The sequence below is a fragment of the Mobula hypostoma genome, chromosome 12, assembly GCF_963921235.1.
Source record: "Mobula hypostoma chromosome 12, sMobHyp1.1, whole genome shotgun sequence".
Lineage (NCBI taxonomy): Eukaryota > Metazoa > Chordata > Chondrichthyes > Myliobatiformes > Myliobatidae > Mobula > Mobula hypostoma.
In genome coordinates, this window is record NC_086108.1 from 102,590,355 (window position 1) to 102,611,515 (window position 21,161).

General features: G+C 42.6%; 1 protein-coding gene across 3 annotated transcripts in view; it reads left to right on the forward strand.

The window, feature by feature from the left end:
• st6galnac3 (ST6 (alpha-N-acetyl-neuraminyl-2,3-beta-galactosyl-1,3)-N-acetylgalactosaminide alpha-2,6-sialyltransferase 3) overlaps positions 1 to 21,161 on the forward strand; it is a 322,126-nt gene that overhangs the window by 138,535 nt on the left and 162,430 nt on the right. For all 3 annotated transcript variants that reach the window (XM_063064719.1, XM_063064717.1, XM_063064718.1), the window contains exon 3: positions 3,830 to 4,239. In XM_063064719.1, coding sequence (XP_062920789.1) covers positions 3,830 to 4,239 — 410 coding nt within the window. The remainder of the gene's footprint in view (positions 1 to 3,829; positions 4,240 to 21,161) is intronic.

The following is a 21,161-nucleotide window of genomic DNA, read 5'->3' on the forward strand; positions in this document are numbered from 1 at the left end:
CAGAATACTCCGTGAGGCCTCACCAGTGCTTTATAAAGTTTCAACAGTACGTCCTTGCTGTTAGTCCTCTTGAAGTGTATGCTAACATTGCATTTGCCTTTATCATCACAGACTCAGTCTGCAAATTAACCTTTAAGGAATCATGCATGAGGATTCACAAATCCAACTGCACTTTAGTTTTTTTTTCTATTTTCTCTCCATTTAGAAAATAGTCAACCCTCTCATTTCTTCACCAAAGTGTATGACCATACACTTCCCAACATTGTATTCCAAACGCCATTTCTTTGCCCATTCTCCTGATCTGTCTAAGTCCGTCTGTAGCCTCTCTACTTCCTCAAAACTACCTGACCCCACCTATTTTCATATAATCTGCAAACTTTGCAACAAAACCATCAATTCCATCATAAGGTAAGAAGAATCAGTCCCAACACAGACCCTTGTGGAACACCAGCAGCCAGCTAGAAAAGACTCCCTTCATTCCCACTCTTTGCCTTCTGCCAATCAGCCACTACTTTATCCATGTTAGACTCTTTTCTGTAATACCATGGGCTTGTAGCTTGTTAAGCTGACTCATGTGTCTCACCTTGTCAAAGACCACCTGAAAATCCAAGTGCACAACATCAACTGATTATCCTTTGACTATCCTGCTTGTTATTTCTTCAAAGAATTCCAATGGAGTTCCAAAAGTAACAACCATAATAGAATCAATGAAAGACCACACCAACTTGGGCATTCACCCAACGGGCAAAAGACACAAACTGTGCAAATACAAAAAGAAAGAAATAATAATAATAATAAATAAGCAATAAATATCAACACATGGACATGAAAAGTCCTTGAACATGAGTCCGTAGATTGGGGGAACAGTTCAATAGTGGGGCAAGTGAAGATGAGTGAAATTATCCCCTGATGGTTGAGGGGTAATAACTGTTCCTGAACCTGGTGGTGTGAGTCCTGTGGTTCCTGTACCTTCTTCCTGATGGCAGCAGCGAGAAGAGAGTACATCCTGGGTGGTGGGGGACCCTCATGATGGATGAAACATGTGCAATCAAAAGCCTGTGTGGAAAGAGAGTCTTCTGTGCGTAAGGTACTCAATTGATCCACTGCACAATCAGTTTACTGCATGTGCACTTGCCATATTTTTGCAATTGATTGACACAGTTCAAGTATAAAGTGTTATAAGTTATAGAGAAAGGGCGGTGCAGGCAGAAAATAAAGTGCAAGGTAATGAGTGGTAAATAGTGAGACAAAGCGTCTGTTCTTATCATACTCAAGGATTTTTCCATATCACAGTGGGATAGAAGCCCCTCTAGGTAACAGGGAGCACTTTCCAGGACTTAGTGGTGATGAAGGACACGCAGCATATTACTAAATTGGAATGTTATGCACACTGGAGAGGAACCAGTTGGTGGTGGTATTCTCAAACACTTGAGCTTCTGGATGATAGAATCTGCAGGTTTGGGAAGTGCTGTCAAATAGTGCCTTAGATTGTAACACCATCTAAGAAACATAAGGATTTAAAAAATGAAAATAGGGATTGGGATTAAAGTGACCATTTCTGTTGAGGAGGTAACACGAACTTTGAAGTGAGGCCATGGTTAGGATGGAAGAGCAATGCCTCATGTCCCATCTGGGTAGCTTCCAACCTGACTGCATGAATATCACTGATCCTAACATCTAATTATTGGTGGCAGTGTGGAGATACATTTTCCTTCCGCCAGCCTGCAGGTCGCCCTTGGGCAAGATGTAGTACCTGCTTACACCCATCCTCCCCCACCCCTCCGGATATGGGTCACATGAGACCAGCTGGTGGATGGTCATATGAGCAGCTGGTGCATATCACAAGTCCCGGTTATGCGACCTCTGACGCAGACAATCTCTGAAGAGTATTGATAATGGCTGGGGTCACACATCTTGTAAAGACACTTCCAGAAGAAGGCAATGGCAAACCAGTTCTGTAGAATTTGCCAAGAACAATCATAGACCATGATCGCCCACATCATATGGCAAGGTACATAATGATGGTGATTATAAACTTCTCCCCTATCCCTCCTGTCTCATTTTCCATTCCCTATTCCTTCTCCCATCTTACCCCTTCTCTCCTCCTCACCTTTCTATCACCTTCCACTGATGCACTTCCTCCTTCTCTTCCTCCCTTGGTCCACTCTCCTCCCATATCTTCAGCCCTTCACCACCTATACATTCCCAACTTCTTACTTCTCCCCCCACTGACCCATCCAGCTTTCCCCTCATCTGGTTTCACCTATCACCTGTCAGCTTGTATAGCTTCCCCTCTCTTTAACTTCTTATTTTGGCTTCTTCCCCCTTCCTGAGCTTTCTATCTCAGAAACCCACAGAATTAAATCAATAGTTTCTTAGATAAGTAGAGAATCTTATATATAGGCATCCGTTAGTCTCATGAGACCATGGATTTGCGCCTTGGAAGGTTTCTAGGGCGCAGGCCTGGGCAAGGTTGTATGGAAGACCAGTAATTGTCCATGCTGCAAGTCTCCCCTCTCCACGACACCGATGTCATCCAAGGGAAGGGCATTAGGACCATGCAGCTTGGCACCGGTGTCATCGCAAAGCAATGTGTGGTTAAGTGCCTTGCTCAAGGACACACATGCTGCCTTAACCACTTGGCCACGTGCCAACAGTAGAGAATCACAGGTCAAGAAATCAGATCCAAGGCTAAAGATCTCCCATTATCTTTTAGTATGGCAGCACAGACTCAGTGGCCTATCCTGCTCCTAATCCATATGTTGTGGCCTGTGATTTGTATGATTGGCTTCATTGCCGCATGAGGGTCTAAATGCAGGTAAAATGGCTCCCAGCTTTTAAGTGAGAATGCTTCAAATTTTCATTTCACTTTATGTGAAAGAAGTTATTCCTGCTATCATTCCTAACTGGCCAAACAAAGGCAAGTGGGATTAGCTCATGATCAGCATAAACAAGTATGGCCGAAGATCTGTTTCCATGCTGTAAACACGAGGAATTCTGCAGATGCTGGAAATTCAAGCAACACACATTAAAGTTGCTGGTGAACGCAGCAGGCCAGGCAGCATCTCTAGGAAGAGGTACAGTCGACGTTTTTGGGCCGAGACCCCCGAAACGTCAACTGTACCTCTTCCTAGAGATGCTGCCTGGCCTGCTGTGTTTGCCAGCAACTGTGATGTTTCCGTGCCGCATGGCTCTAAAGGGAATCGAGTGATGTGAATCCAGAAGCACAGTGTTAAACTGTCAATCTTACTGAATAGTGGGGAAGGCACAGGGGACAAGGTGGGTGGCTTCTGTTTCTGTTTCTGTTCATTGTGTTGTATAGATATGATAGGCATTGAGGGAGATGAGAGAAGCTTGAATTGTTCTCCTTGGGGCAGATGTTAAGGGAAAAGATTGTTCATCTTTCGAATGAGGTACTAAACTGAATTCTCGAAGGTGGATATAAAGGATTCCATGGCACTCTTGATGAAGAGCAGGAGAATTCTCCACACCGTTATTTATCTCAAAGCCAATCTGCACTAGTCTTTGCACCATTCTGTAGTTTTGTGCTCGTTTTACTGTATTTATTATTACATTGTGCTTCATGTGAATAGGGAATTTCATTGCAGCTCGGTGTAAATGACAGTAAACTAATCCAATCTCATCAAAAATTCTGAAATAGCTTATCTGCTTCTAATTACATTACTCTTTGCAAAACCTTGCATTGCACAAATTGACTGCTGCTTTATAACAGAGAACAAAATCTACTTTTATTGTCTGTGAAGCACTTTGGGGCAATGCGAGATTGTGGAATGTTTTGTATTAATTTAGGTATTTTTTCCTCTCACAGCCTCTCCGCCTGCACTGTGACCTTTGCAGCATTGTGTCCAGCTCCGGACAGATTCTTGGCCAGAAGGCCGGCAAGCTGATTGACCAGTCGCCCTGCGTGTGGAGAATGAACAATGCACCCACGCTGGGGTTTGAGTCCGACGTTGGCACCAGGACAACTGTCAGGGTGGTGTCCCACACCAGCTTACCACTCCTAATACAGAAGCAGCAGTATTACTTCGTAGAAGCCAATGAGACCATCTACGTTATCTGGGGTCCCTATCGGAAGATGCGGCAAGATGGACAAGGGCCCACATACAACGAGTTACAGAAGCTGGCCAGAAAGTTCCCCCACGCCAAGATCTACATGACCACACAGGAACGAATGAAGTACTGCGACAGGATCTTCGAGCAGGAAACAGGAAAGGACAGGTAGGCATTCTTGTTGCTTCATCCAGAGAACCCCAGGTCTCTTTGTAAAATAGCTAGAACAGACTAGAGTATAGTAGTTACATAGAAACATAGAAAACATACAGCACAATACAGGCCCTTCAGCCCACAAAGCTGTGCCAAACATGTCCCTACCTTAGAACTACCTAGGCTTTACCCATAGCCCTCAATTTTTCTAAGCACCATGTAGCCATCCAGGAGTCTCTTAAGACGCTACCATTTCCACCTCTACCACCACCACCAGCAGCCCATTACACACACTCACCACTCTCTGCGTAAAAAACTTACCCCTGATATCTCCTCTGAAACTACTTCCAAGCACCTTAAAACTATGCCCTCTCATGCTAGCCATTTCAGCCCTGGGGAAAAGCCTCTGACTATCCACACGATCAATGCCTCTCATTATCTTGTATTCCTCAATCAGGTCACCTCTCATCCTCTGTCGCTGCAAGGAGAAAAGGCTGAGTTCACACAACCTATTCTCATAAGGCATGCTCCCCAATGCAGGCAACATCCTTGTAAATCTCCTCTGCACCCTTTCTATGGTTTCCACATCCTTGCTATAGTGAGGCGAGCAGAATTGAGCACAGTATTCCAAATGGTGTCTGACCAGGGTCCTATATAGCTGCAACATTACCTCTTGATGCACAATGCTTTACAGTATCAGCAACCCGGGTTGAATTCCCACCACTGCCTGTAAGGAGTTTGTACGTTCTCCCCGTGACTGCATGGGTTTTTTTTGGATGCTCTGATTCCTTCCCACAGTCCAAAGGCATATCGGTTGGTAGGTTAATTGGTCATTGTGAACTGTCCTGTGATCAGGCTAGGATTAAATCAGAGTATTCCGAGGTGGCATGGCTCAATGAGCCAGAAGGGCCTATTCCGTACTGTATCTCAATGAGTAAATAAATAAACAAACAAACAAACAAATAAATAGCCAGCACTGCCACCAGTAATGGCCAATACATGTTTAATCAGGGAAACGGCATGGTAGTCTTTACAGCCTCTGCAAAACCTCTTGTTTTTATTGTGGTCATACCTCTGGTTTACAAAGCTTCGATTAATTGTTAAAGCATTGCAGAGGGTTCAGTCCCATCTTCCTAAATGGGTACCAAGATTCAAAGTTCAAATTAAATTCATTATCAAAATACATATACATCACCGTATACAACCCTGAGATTCAATTTCTTGCAGACGTTCACAGTAGAACAAAGAAATACAATAGAGTCAATGAAAAACTATACACAAGTGAAAATACAAGAGATTTTGCAGATGCTGGAAGTCCAGAGTAATACACACAAAATGCTGCAAGAACTCAACAGGTCAGGCAGGATCTATGGAAATTAATAAACAGTTGCCATTTTGGGCCAAGACCCTTCCTTGGGAGTGGGAAGGAAGGGAGAAGAAGCCCGAATAAAATAGTGGGGGGAAGAGAAGGAGGACTGGCTAAAAGATGATAGGTGAAGCCAGGTGGGTAGTAAAGGTAAAGGGTTAGAGAAGAAAGAACCTTGTAGGGGAGGAAGGTGGACCATGGGAAAAAGGGAAGAAGGAGGGGTACCAGGGAGGTGATAGGTAGGCGAGAAGAAGAGTTAAGAGACCATAGTGGGGAATAAAAGAAGAGGGAAGGAGGAAAAATCGATGTTCTTGCCATCATGTTGGAGGCTACCTAGACGGAATATGAGTTGTTGCTCCTCGACGCTGAGAGTAGCCTCATTATGGCAAAAGAGGAGGCCATGGACCGCCATGTCAGACTGGGAATGGGGATAGGAATTAAAATGGTTGGCCACCAGGAAATTCCACTTTTGGAAGATGGAGAGGAGGTTCTCGACAACATGTCCCCCCCCCCCCCAATTTACGTCAGGTCTCCCCAGTACAGAGGAGGCCACAGATACAATAGACAACCCCAGCAGGTTCATACAGTTGAAGTGGTGCCTCACCTGATAGGACTATTTGGGGCACTGAATGGAGGTTAGGGAGGAGGTGAATGGACAAGGGAATCATGGAGGGTACAATCCCTGCGGAAAACAGAGAATGGGGGGGGTGAAGTAAAGATCTGTTTGGTGATGGGATCTCTTTGAAGATGGTGGAGGTTGTGGAGAATGATTTGTTGGATGCGGAGGTTCATGGGTTGGTAGGTGAGGACAAGTGGAACTCTATCCCTGTTAAGGCAGCAGGAAGATGGAGTGAGCACAGGTGTCCTGGAAATAGTAGAGATGCCAGGTGAAGGCAGCATTAATAGTGGAAGAAGGGAAACCCCATTCTTTGAAGAAGGAGGACATAGGAAAGCCTCAGGTTGAGAATAGATGCATCGGAGACAAAGGAACTGAGAAAAGGGAATAACATTTCTGTAGGAAACAGTGTGTAAACAGGTATAGTCAAGATACCCCTGGGAATCAGTGGTTTTACTAAAGATAGCGGTAGACAGTCTGTCCCCAGAGATGGAAACAGAGAGATCAAGAAAAGAGAGAGAAATGGACCAAGTGAATTTAAAGGCAGGCTGGAAGTTGATGAAACTGATGAGCTCAGCATGGGTGCTTGAAGCAGCACTGACAGACAACCAATTTGCAAAAGAAGGCAAACTGTGCAAATGTAAATAAATAAATAAATATAGATAGATGGATGGATAAATTAAACTAAGTGCATGAGTTGCAGAATCTTTAAAGTTAGTCCAGTTTAAAAATTGTGGAATCAGTTCAGTGTTGAAATTAGTGTGGTTATCCACTCTGGTTCAGGATCCTGATGCTTGAAGAGTAATAACTGTTCCTGAACTTGGTGGTGTGGGGCGAAGGATCGTGTACCTCCTTCCCAATGGTAGCAGCAAGAAGAGAACATGACACCTGGATGGTGGAGGTCCTTGATGATGGATGCTCCTTCCTTGTGGCAGCACTCCTTGTAGATGTGCTCACTGGTGAGGAGGGCTTTTCCTGTGATGGAAACCAGGCTGGGAAATGCGGACAGAAGGAGCTTCTGCAATTATTCTCCTTTGGGCAAAGGAGGTTTTCCATTACCTGCTCCTATAGCACACCAGGGGACCTACTCAATTATCAGACTTCTCTGAGGACGTTGCTTAAATCTATGCTGCTATTCTTTTCCTGTAAATAATGAAGCAGTCTACAGTATTCCTTCACCTTCTATAAAAAGGCACCTATCCTATCTTTAATTTACCATCTAGTATATTCATGTTTTTGTACAGCTGATTTAGCTATTTACCAGCCTTGGAGAGGCTGATTTATTGGAATGACTCGGGGGTGGGGGCGGGAACTTAAAAAAATCAATTATCTGTATAGACTGAAGAAGCCTGAGTCATTCAATACTAGGAATATTTTGTGGGTTGGCTCAAGCAGTGAAGCATTTCTTTTACCTGATCTCTTCAATATTGTGAAACCTCTCAGATTGTCAGGACTTGGCTAGAATTAAAGCTTAATCTTCAGGACACTGCTGCCAGCAACTCTGGTGGTGAAGTCACGCGGGAATTATATAACAAAGTTGTGTTGTTTCTTCCGTTTTGTTTTCGGAAACATATAATTCCATCGAAACAGAGGGGCAATGGGATGCTTGAATGATGGTGAAGAATCTGTCAATCAGATGAAGTGTTACTTAACCCTACCGTGCAAAGCCAATATCATCACAAGAACGGAGGTGTCATGGAGTCAATAGGTTGCCAAGGGTGATGAACTTTCAGGTGCCCATCCAGTTCGAGTTGCCAAACACAGATTCATACATCAAAGGCCATCTCTGCCATCTGACTTACACTATTTCCTTTCTTTATTTAATTTTCAAAATTATTAAAAGATTCAAGATTGTTTAATATCATTTCCAGTACAAAAGTGTAAAGGAGAATAAAGTGATTGTTACTCTGGCGCCAATGCAGCACAAAAAAAAACAACAATAAAATAAAGAACATAGCAATAAAAAAAATCACAATAAATATAAATACTTGAGATATAGACTGATACATAGACTGATTGTATGTCCATAAAAAGATGCTAGGCACAGGAGTGTCTGTACATAAGGTGACTGACAGGAAATGATAAAGTAGTGGCAGGGGCTGGAGCGGTGAAGGAATGGGTTAATGGGTGGAGGTGTTGATCAGCCTTACTACTTGAGGAAAGTAGCTATTCGAAAGTAACTGCTCCTGATCAATAAGCTACGGAACCTGGGCTTCTGTAAATTGGATCCTCGACTTCCTAACTGGAAGACCACAATCTGTGTGTATTGGTGATAATACCTCCTCCTCGCTGACGATCAACACTGGCACACCTCAGGGGTGTGTGCTCAGCCCACTGCTCTCCTCCCTCTATACCCATGACTGTGTGGCTAAGCAAAGCTCAAATACTATCTATAAATTTACTGACGGTACAACCATTGTAGGCAGAATCTCAAATGGAGAAGAGAGGGCGTACAGGAGCGAGATATAGCAGCTAGTTGAGTGGTGTAACAGCAACAACCTTGCACTCAACATCAGTAAGTCCAAAGAGTTGGGTGTGGACTTCAGAAAGGGTCATATGAGTGATTAAGAACCAATTCTCATGGAGGGATCAGAAGTGGAGAGAGTGAGCAATTTCAGATTCCTGAGTGCCACGATCTCTGAGGATATAAACTGGTCCCAACATATCAATGCAGCTATAAAGAAGGCAAGGCAGCAGTTATGTTTCAACAGGAGTTTGAGGAGGTTTGGTTTGTCATCCAAGACAGTTGAAAACTATTATGGATGTGCCATGGATAACATACTGACAGGTTGCATCACTGTCTAGTATGGGGGGGGGGTGGTGCTAATGTACAGAATCGAAAGAGGCTACAGAATTAGCCAGCTCCATCTTGGGTACTAGTCTCCATAGTATCCAAGACATCTCCAAGGAGTGGTATCTCAGAAAGGTGGCATCCGTCATTAAGGACACCCATCACCCAGGACATGCCCTCTTCTTTTTATTACTGTCAGAAAGGAGATACAGAAACCTGATGGTACATACTCAGCAATTCAGGAACAGTTTCTTCCCTCTGCCATCTGATTCCTAAATAGACATTGAACCAGTGAACACTACATCACTTTTATTATTTCTGTTTTGAACTATTTTTAATTTAACTATTTAATATGCATATATACTTACTGTTATTGATTTACTTATTCCCCCCCCCCCCCCCATATTATCATGTATTGCAATATACTGCTGCTGCTCTGTTAACAAATTTAACAACATATGCCGGTGATATTAAACCTGATCTGATTCTATTCTTGTGTCTGGTGGTCCTAGTGTGGTTGCTGCATTGCCTCCTCCCTGATGGGAGTGGGTCCAACAGTCCATGAATAGAGTAAGTGGGATTCTTTGTGATGTTATTGGCCCTTTTCCACTCGAAGGGCGGAAGTCCCCACTTGCTTCAAAAAAGCGACAATTATACCAGTGCCTAAGAAGAATAATGTGGGCTGCCTTAATGACTATTGCCCGATAGCACTCACATCTACAGTGATGAAATGCTTTCAGAGGATGGCCATGACTAGACTGAGCTCCAGCCTCAGCAAGGACCTGGACCCATTTCAATTTGCCTATTACCACAATAGGTCAATGGCAGATGCAATCTCAATGGCTCTCCACATGGCTTTAGACCACCTGGACAATACAAACACCTATGTCAGAATGCTGTTCCTCAACTATAGCTCAGCATTTAATGCCATCATTTCCACAATCCTGACTGAGAAGTTGCAGAACCTGGGCCTCTGTACCTCCATCTGCAATTGGACCCTCGACTTCCTAACCGTAAGATGACAATCTCTGCAGATTGCTAATAACATATCCTCCCGCTAACGATCAACTCTGGCACACCTCAGGGGTGTGTGCTTAGCCCACTGCTCTACTCTCTATCTACACATGACTGTATGGTTAGGCATAGCTCAAATACCATCTATAAATTTGCTGATAATACAACTATTGTTGGTAGAATCTCAGGTGGTGACAAGAAGGCGTACAGGAGTGAGATGTGCCAACTAGTGGAGTGGTGCTGCAGCAACAACCTGGTACTCAACGTCAGTCAAGTCAAGTCAACTCAAGTCACTTTTTATTGTCACTTCAACCATAATTGCTGGTACAGAACATAGTAAAAATGAGACGTTTTCCAGGACCATGGTGCTATATGAAACAATACAAAAACTACACTGAACTACGTAAGAAAAAACACAAAAAATTACACTAGACTACAGACCTATCCAGGACTGCATAAAGTGCACAAAACAGTGCAGGCATTACAATAAATAATAAACAAGACAGTAGGCACAGTAGAGGGTATAGTAGGTTGGTGTCAGTCCAGGCTCTGGGTATTGAGGAGTCTGATGGCTTGGGGGAAGAAATTATTACATAGTCTGGTCGTGAGAGCCCGAATGCTTCGGTGCCTTTTTCCAGGTGGCAGGAGGGAGAAGAGTTTATATGAGGGGTGCATTGGCTCCTTCATAATGCTGTTTGCTTTGTGGATGCAGAGTGTGGTGTAAATATCTGTGATGGCGGGAAGAGAGACCCCAGTGATCTTCTCAGCTGACCTCACTATCTGCTGCAGGGTCTTGAAATCCGAGATGGTACGATTTCCAAACCAGGCCATGATGCAGCTGCTCAGGATGCTCTCAATACAACCTCTGTAGAATGTGGTGAGGATGGGGGGTGGGAGGTGGACTTTTCTCAGCCTTCGCAGAAAGTAGAGACACTGCTGGGCTTTCTTTGCTATGGAGCTGGTGTTGAGGGACTAGGTGAGATTCTCCGCCAGGTGAACAGCAAAAAATTTGGTGCTGTTAACGATCTCTACAGAGGAGTCGTCGATGTTCAGCAGAGAGTGGTCGTTTTGTGTTCTCTGTGTCAGTAAGACAAAAGAGCTGATTATGGACTTCAGGAAGGGTAAGATGAAGGAACACATACCAATCCTCATAGAGGGATCAGAAGTGGAGAGAGTGAGCAGTTTCAAGTTCCTGGGTGTCAAGATCTCTGAGGATCTAACCTGGTCGTAACATATCGATTTAGTTATAAAGACGGCAAGACAGTGGCTATACTTCATTAGGAGTTTGAAGAGACTTGGCATGTCAACAAATACATTCAAAAACTTCTATAGAGTACCGTGGAGAGCATTCTGACAGGCTGAATCACTCTCTGGTATTGGGGGCGGGGAGTGGCTACTGCACAGGACGGAAAGAAGCTGCAGAGGGTTGTAAATCAGTCAGCTCCATCTTGGGTACTAGCCTACAAAGTACTCAGGACATCTTCTGAGAGCAGTGTCTCAGGAAGGCAGTGTCTATTGTTAAGGACCTCCAGCACCCAGGGCATGCTCTTTTCTCACTGTTACCATCAGGTAGGAAGTACAGATCCTGAAGGCACACACTCAGCGATTCAGGAACAGCTTCTTCCCCTCTGCCATCCGATTCCTAAATGGACATTGAACCCTTGGACACTACCTCACTTTTTTAATATACAGTATTTCTGTTTTTTGCATGTTTTAAAAAATCTATTCAATATCATCATCATCATCATCATCAGGTGCCATGCCCAGATTAAGCTTTGACTGCCATGGCCCACACACTCCTGTTTCGGGTCAAGTGGATCAATTCATTGGTATTCATTTCCAGTTCTCTGGCTGCTGTCTCCATCATCATTTGTCTTTGTCTTCCTCTTGCTTTCTTCCCTTCAATCTTTCCCATAATTACCGTGCATTCTAATTTCTCTTTCCTAATCACATGTCCAATGAAGTTACATTGTCTTTTCATGATCTCATACATTATTTCTCTTTTTGTGTTTGCTCTGTTCATGACATCCTCGTTAGATATTCATTTTGTCCATGATATTCTTTGCATCCTCCTCAAAAACCACATCTCTGCTGCATGAATTCATTTCTTCATGTTACTAGATATTATCCAACATTCTGAGCCATATAACATAACTGGATAAACGTAACATTTCAGTACTCTAAGGCATGTTGTCATGACTAGTTTAGTGTTCGTCAGTATACTCTTCATTCTCGTAAAGGTGTCTTTTGCCATCCTTATTCTTCTTTTGAAGTCCATGTCGCACCTGCCATCTGATGTCACCCAGCTTCCTAAGTAACAAAAGTTCTGTACTTGTGTTATGTCTTCCCCATTTATCCTCAGCCTACAGATAGGATTCTCCTTCTTTTTGGATATCACCATACATTCTGTCTTTTTGCAATTGATAGATAGACCCATTTTTGTCCTTTCTTCAACAATTTTATCAAGTAAGTTTTGTAGTTCTTCCTCTGTACTTGCAATTAACACAGTGTCATCTGCATATCTGAAATTATTGATGTTTTCACTGCCAACTTTGATTCCCAAGATGTCTCTTATTTTTTGTAATATTGTTTCACTGTACACATTAAATAAATCAGGGGAGAAGACACACCCTTGTCTAACGCCTCTCTTGATTTTCGTAAACTGACTCACTTCTCCATCTATTCTTACAGCGGCAGTATGTTCCCAGTACAGATTTCTGATTAGGCAGAGGTCTTTCGAAACTAGATCTAGAGTTTCCTGTAATATTTCAAATAACTTGTTGTGGTTCACTTTATCAAATGCTTTTGTGTAGTCAATAAAACAAACAAACAAATCTTTTTGCACTTGAATAGCTTGTTCTGATAGTATCCTTAACATCAATATTGTGTTTCTTGTATCTTTGTCTTTCACAAAACCACATTGTTCTTTACCTATTTCAGCTTGTATCTTACCTTTAGCTCTTGTCATCAAAATTCTTAGAAGTATCTTGATGATATGACTCATTAAACTTATGGTCCTATGTAATTCACATTCTATTGCTCCAGGTTTCTTAGGAAGAGTGATAAATACTGATTTTTTCATCTCTTCTAGTATTATTCCAGTTTCATAAATGTAATTGATTAAATCAGTAAGTTTTTCAATTCCATAATCTTCAAGGGTGATCCTTTGTTCTATTACTAATTCAGCAGGGCCTGCTGCCTTTCCTTTCTTCATCTTATTTATTGCATTATGAACTTCAGATTTTAAAATACTTGGACCTTCAATGCTTTTCATAATTTCTGGTGTTTAAATTCAATATTTTTAAATTCAATATACATTTGTACATATACCGTAATTGATTTACTTATTATTTATTATTATTATTTTTTTATTTTATTTATTTATTCATTTCTCTTCTATATTATGTATTGCATTGAGCTGCTGGTGCTAAGTTAACAAATTTCATATCACATGCCGGAGATAATAAACCTGATTCTGATTCTGATACTTTTCTGTATATATATGTCTTTGATGGTGGGTTGGCTGGTGCTGGTGATGCATTGGGCACTTTTAACTACCTGCTGTAGATCCTTCTTGCTATTGATGTGTGTTATCCACTCATTCTTCGTGTTCCCTGTTAAATTTGCTGTCATTCTCTTCTATAAACATTAAGGTAAAATAAACATGACCAGTCAGTTGTTAACCAGAAACACTGAAACTATTTCTCCGTCTACAGATGCTGCCTAACTCATTGAGTATTTCCAACATTTTCTCTTGTTGCATGTTTCTGACATCTGCGCTATTTTACATTTATAACATATATTTTACTTTTGTTATGTGTGTAGCGTTTTACATTTAAAACCTATTTAATGCCCTGGTTAAGATTTCTACTATATTTTAGCAGTTTCTGCAAAAGTCGTGCATCCCGCTGTTGGAATGTTTTGGTTTCAGCTAAAGGTAAGAAGCCCTGCTGTTCAACTTGGGAAAGCTGTGTCAGCCAATCAGAATGGTGGAATCAGGAGAAAGTTCTAGACAGAGCAGGGCCGAGAGAGACTTGTGACGGACAATAGTCTGGTTCGGGACTTTGGCGGGAGTGGCTAAGCAGGGAAGATGCTGCAGAATGCTGTTGGAAGGCAAGTCCCATTGCACAAAGTGCTTTGTGCAGATGAATGGCTCCAAGGGGAAAGGGCCAATACTCCTGAGAGAGAGCCTGTTCATTGGAGATGGATTTTGAGCAAAGTTTGTGATGTAGTGTGTGCTTTCACGCAAGCCATGGGTCCAGCACGTGAGTAAAGACAACTTCAGGTTGAGCTGTAACTTTATGTGCACATTGGACTGGTTTCACTGTGTATGGGCAGTAATTACACAGCATTCACTCAAATCGAGGTTTCTTTAATTGGAACTTCATGGCAGTTCTGGTCAGCTCACTACAGGAAAGATGTGGATACTATAGAGAGAGTGCAGAGGAGATTTGCAAGGATGTTGCCTGGATTGGAGAGCATGCCTTATGAGAATAGGTTGAGTGAACTTGGCCTTTTCTCCTTGGAGCAAGAGAATGAGAGGTGATCTGATAGAGGTGTATAAGACAATGAGAGACATTGATCATGTCGATAGTCAGAGGCTTTTTCCAGGGCTGAAATGGCTAACACGAGGGCGCATAGTTTTAAGGTGCTTGGATGTAGGTACAAGGGGGATGTCAGAGGTAAGTTTTTCAGACAGTGTGGTGGGTGCATGGAATGCGCTGCCAGCGATGTTGGTGGGGCAGATACAATAGGGTCTTTTAAGAGCCTCTTAGATAAGTACATGGAGCTTAGAAAAATAGAGGGCTGGGCCGTAGGGAAATTCTAGGCAGTTTCTAGAGTAGGTTATGTGATCAGCACAACGTTGTGGGCCAAAGGGCCTGTCGTGTTTTGTGTTCTAATGGGTGGAAATGTCTAATTCACAACCACCAACATTAGATTAGATTAGATTATGAGGACACCGAGTCCTCGTTTATTGTCATTTAGAAATGCATGCATTAAGAAATGATACAATGTTCCTCCAGAGTGATATCACAAAAAAACAGGACAAACCAAAGACTAACACTGACAAGACCACATAATTATAACATATAGTTACAGCAGTGCAAAGCAATACCATAATTTGATAAAGAGCAGACCATGGGCATGGTAAAAAGCAAGTCTCAGAGTTCCGATTGACTCCCAATAGTCTCGAGAGCAGGCGGCAAAAGGGAGAAACTCTCCCTGCCATAAACTTCCAGGCGCCGACAACTGCCGATGCATTGGAAGCACCCGACCACAGCGGACTCTGAGTCTGTCCGAAAGCTTCGAACCTCCGACCAGCCCCTCCGATACAGCCTCCCGAGCACCATCCTTCTGCCGAGCGCTTCGACCCCGCCCCGGCCGCCGAGCAACAAGCAAAGCCAAGGACTCGGGGCCTTCTCCTCCGGAGATTCTGGATCACACAGTAGCAGCAGCAGCGAAGAAGGCATTTCAGAAGTTTCTCCAGATGTTCCTCTACTTGACAGATAACAAATATCATTTCACCGGAGTGGCCGCTGCACGTTGTGTCGCGTCGCCATCTTCTCCTCTAGGAGCTGGGGTTGGAGTTCACTTTAAGAGTGATAACGTAATTATGTGAAGGTTTTTACTGTGCTTTATGTTCTGTGTTTAAGAGTACAATAAAGTCGTTATGGTTTTTCTTAAGCTTAAAACATCTCCACCATTTTATTTATGAAAACACACACTATTCCCTCACCTCTGCTAGAGCTCTGAAGCACAGAAGCAATCCCTTCGGTCCATCCAGTCTGTGCTAACTATTATTCTGCCTACAACCATGAACCCATACATGGAGCATAACCCTCTCATTAATCCATCAACTTATCCAAATTTCCTTTAAATGTTGAAATTGAAAGATTTCTGCTGGCAGCTCATTCCATATTTTCACCATTCTCTTAGTGAAGTTCCTCCTTAGGTTCTCCTTAAATACTTCATCATTCATCCTTAATAAAGTTAATAAAATAAAATAATAGTTATAAATTTTTTAAAAGTCTCACAAGACAACTTTATTTTCTGTCTTTTATTGGCCTTAAAACTTCCTTGGTGGTGTCATTTTGGAAGGTATGTCCTGGGGCCAGCTGTTAAGTGCCATTATGAAGAAGACACAGCAGTGCCTTTACTTTCTTTGAACTTTATACAGATTCGACATGCCATCTAAAACTTTGACAATCTTCTATAGCTGCACGGCTCTTCACCTTTGTATCTGTCCAACTTTAATAGAAGTTCTGTGCCATTGGTAGGGAGAGGGGCGGTATCTAGGATTTGGAGAGGATGCTTGTTGAAAAGCTACAGTATTTTTCTAGGGGATTAATAATATGGAAGGAGGCTGGAGAAGTATCACCTTAGGATGGAGGTAAATGAAGGTGTCAATAGAGAGGATTTATTAGAATAAATAGGAAACGCTTTCACTGTTACATGGGTCAGGAACCAAAGAACACCATCGTATATTATCTGAAAAAGAACTGGAGGGGAAGGTGAGAAATTTTGTGAGCTGTGTACTGTTTTGATCTGTAATGCATTACCTGTGTGGTTCACTGAAGCTGATCAATTGGAAGCTTTCAAAGGTCATTCAGACACATGCAACATGAGTGTTTTGGTTGTTAACACCAATGACACATTTCACTGTATGTTACGATGTACACATGATAAATTGAATCTTGACTTAAGCTGTAGCAGCAGTAAGATCATAAGCAGAATTATGTCATTCAGCCCATCGAGACTGCTCCGTCATTCCGATATAGCTGATTTATTTTCCCTCTCAACCCCATTCTTATGCCTTCTCCCCATAACCTTTGACACCTATACTAATCAAGAATTTATCAACTGCCACTTTAAATACATCCAATGACTCGGCCTCTACAGCCATCGATATCAATGAATTCCACAGATTCACCACCCTCTAGCTATAGAAGTTTCTCCTCATGTCTGTTCTAAAGGGACATTATTGTATTCTGAGGCTGTGCTCTCTGGTTCTAGACTCTCCCACTGTTGGAAGCATCCTCACCATGTCCACTCAATCTGCGGTGAGGGCCTTCGTCAGTCAGAGTTGACCATGCATTTTGCATCCTAGCTGTCTAGATACACAAGCCTGGACAGTACAATATGGAAGAGCAAGTTGTTGCCCATGTAGCAAGCTCCCCGTCTCAGCACATCTGATGAACCCAAAGGAAAGGCAGATTCTGATACAGTTTGGTACCAGCAGCATCGCAGGAGTTGCCAGTCAACATTGAACTCAATCTGGAACTACTTTAAGGACTCCAGCACCAGATTTTCCCTTGGGGTTTACTCCCGAAGCCTTCCCATGAGAGAGTATAGCCGCTAGGCAGTGAAGATTTGAGATCAGAGTTTTCCTTCTCCTAGATGAGCTGCCAACCACGGCTGACAAGCCCCATCTGCCCGAGGCGACTGGTTTTAAGGTGCCAGAAATCCACCTTTGCCCCTTCTCCTGTCAGTAGAAATGGTTCTGCAAGCACATCAGGGTCCAAAAGTGCCCAGAATACTCCAAACATCAAAGTTGCTGGTGAACGCAGCAGGCCAAGCAGCATCTATAGGAAGAGGCGCAGTCGACGTTTCAGGCCGAGACCCTTCGTCAGGACTAACCGAAGGAAGAGTGAGTAAGGGATTTGAATACTCCAAATGTGGTTTGATCAATGCTTTATAAGCCTTCAGCATTACATTCTTGCTTTTATATTCTAGGCCTCTGGAAATGAATACAAACATTGCATATCCATTCCTGACTCAACCCGCAAGTTAACCTTTAGGAAATCCTCTACTGGGACTGCCAAGTCCTTTTGCACCTCCAATTTTTGAATTCACTCCCTATATAGAAACTAGTCTATGCCTTTATTCCTCTTACCAAGCTGCATAACCATACACTTCTCTACACTGTATTCCATCTGCCACTCCTTTGCCCATTATCCTAATCTGTCCAAATCCTCTTAAGGTGAAAGAGCAGAACTGAAGAAGAACAAAACATGACAGGATCCAGAAATCCAAAATAAAAGAAGATGCTGTAGCTAGTCAGTGGTTCTGCCAGCGTCTGTGGCCAGAAACAAGCGGTGTTAACCTGAGGAGGAGTTAGATTTAGGATCAGGTTCTGATTTATTTATCACATGTCCATCAAAACATATAATGAAATTCGCCATTTGCGTTAACAACCAACACACCCAAGAATGTGCCAAGGGCAGCCCACAATTATCGTCACACATTCCAGTGCCAATACAGCATTCCCTCAATGTTCAGCAGAATAGCGGAGAATACACCATGCAACATTGCAACAGCAGCGAAACAGGCCCTGTTGTACCTTCTTTCCAAATCAAATACACAGTCCTCTAAACTAGAACAGGCCATCTCTTTCAGCCTCCAGCCTCCAGCAGACGCATGAATTCACAGACGCTGGGTCCCAGCTTCCCCAGTGGACTCACAGGGATTCACAGACCCAGGCTCTAACCATCATAAACGTGTGTACGTACATTCATTTTTACTTAAAGCATTTTTACTTAAACCTGCAATGCATTATGTAAACAACAAAGAATGCTTAATCTAACCATATATTTACAATATCACTTAAACAACTTCAAGAAGCGGAGCCTCAAAAAAGGCAGCGTCCGTCATTAAAGACCCCACACCACCCAGGACATGCCCTCTTCTCATTGCTACCATCAGGAAGGAGGTACAGAAGCCTGAAGGCACACACTCAATGATTCAGGAACGGCTTCTTCCCTTCTGACATCCAATTTCCAAATCGATGCTATGAACCTCACTACTTTTTTATTTCTTTTTTTTGCACTATTTATTTAATATATACTGTATATTTACTTCTCTATTATTATGTATTGCATTGTACTGCTGCTGCAAAGTTAACAAATTTCATGACATAGACTGATGACAGTAAACCTGATTCCAATTTTGATTCTGATATTACCGAAATATTAACTACACAACACATTGGACCTTGACTTCTGGACTTCCAGACTTCCAATCAACATTCAGGCTTTGATCTTTGGTATGGCACCAGGACTTGCAGATAGTAATGAATGAGGACCCTGGATGAAGGCCCGAACACCAGGCTACAAACAACAGGTCAATTGATGACAGGACCCTGAAAACGAAGCCTCGACCTTGCAGGGCAATAACTTTTCACCATAGCTGAACAGAACTCTCAAATGTCCAGAAGAGGCACGATAGGCTGAAGGTCGTTCATCAGTACTGTGTGATTCTCTGACAATACTTTCCTATTCTTTCTTATCGTGGGTCACAGACAGATTACAGGGCACATTTTCCTGTACACTCAGTGGTCATTTTATTAGGTACACTTGTACACCTGCTCATTAGTGCAAATATCTAATCAGCCAATCATGTGGCAGCAACTCAATGCATAAAAGCATGCAGACATGGTCAAGAGGTTCAGTTGTTGTTCAGACCAAATATCAGAATGGAGAAAAAAAGTGATCTAAGTGAAATTGACCATGGAATGATTGTTGGTGCCAGACCAACACTGTGTATGGGTTTGAGTGTTTCAAAAACTGCTGATCTCCAGGGATTTTTACACATAACAGTCTCTTCAGTTTATAGAGAATAGTAAAAAAAAAATTAAAATCATCTAGTGAGCGGTAGTTCTGTGGGTAAAAATGCCTGTTAAGGAGAAAGATCAGAGGAGAATGGCCAGACCGGTTCAACCTGACAAGAATGTGCCCTAGCTCAAGTAAGCATGCATTACAGCAGCGGTGTGCAGTAGTGCATCTCTGAAAGCACAGCACGTTGAACTTTGAAATAGATGGGCTACAGCAGCAGACCATGAACATACACTCGGTGGTCACTTTATTGGTGTCATGACGTTCAGATATGGTCCAAGTGCGGAGCAAGAGACACTAAAGTGGGTCGATAGTTCACAGACCTTATTGTGAACGGGGTTAGAGGGAAAAGAAAACAATAAGTGCTGTACCAAACAGGGCCATTAACTAAAATTCTCAAAGGGAAAACAAAGCCAACACTGTGGCTGGAAGGAATAACTATAAAACGAATACCGCTAGATTTCAGAGTCAGTTGGCTCGACAGTCCAATTTCTCAGGCAAGGTCAAATGCAAGCAGGCAGCGAAACGTTGCTGTGCTGTGTCCAAGTCTCAACAAGCACCTACGGTGAAAAGAATGGAGTTAAGTACCATCACAATGAAATAATAATTAGCTCACATGTGCATATTCACAAGTGCAATTGCTGTATCTGCTGCGCAGCTGAATCCATGGTTGTGGCAATTGGGTACAGGAGGTCACTGACTGTCTTTGATGGAGTGTCTTGTCAACTTACAAGGAAATGTGAATTTTTAGACAATACTGTTATAAGAAATCATTGCAGCATTTCTTCGTTTGGAATTTGGAGCTGATAACCTTTATAGAATCCTTTATCTATGGGAGAGCTTCAATTACTGTGAAATATCCTCGTTGATTCATCATCATCATCAGGTCCCGTGCCCAGTTTGAGCTTTGACTGCCATGGCCCACACAATCCTGTTTCGGGTCAAGTGGATCAATTCATTGGTATTCAATTCCAGTTCTCTGGCTCTGTCTCCATCATCATTTGTCTTTGTCTTCCTCTTGCTTTCTTCCCTTCAATCTTTCCCATAATTACCATGCATTCTAACTCCTTTTTCCTAATCACATGTCCAATGAAATTATGTTGCCTTTTCATGATTTCATACATTATTTCTCTTTTTGTGTTTGCTCTGTTCATGACATCCTCGTTAGATATTTGTTTTGTCCATGATATTCTTTGCATCCTCCTCAAAAACCATATCTCTGCTGCTACGATTTGCTTCCTCATGTTACTAGATATTGTCCAACATTCTGAGCCATATAACATAACTGGATAAATGTAACATTTCAGTACTCTGAGGGGGTTGTCATGCCTAGTTTAGTATTGGTCAGTATACTCTTCATTCTCACAAAGGTGCCTTTTGCCATCCCTATTCTTCTTTTGAAGTCCATGTCGCACCTGCCATCTGATGTCACCCAGCTTCCTAAGTAGCAAAAGTTCTGTACTTGTTTTATATCTTACCCATTTACTCTCAGCCTGCATATCGGATTCTCCTTCTTTTTGGATATCACCATACATTCTG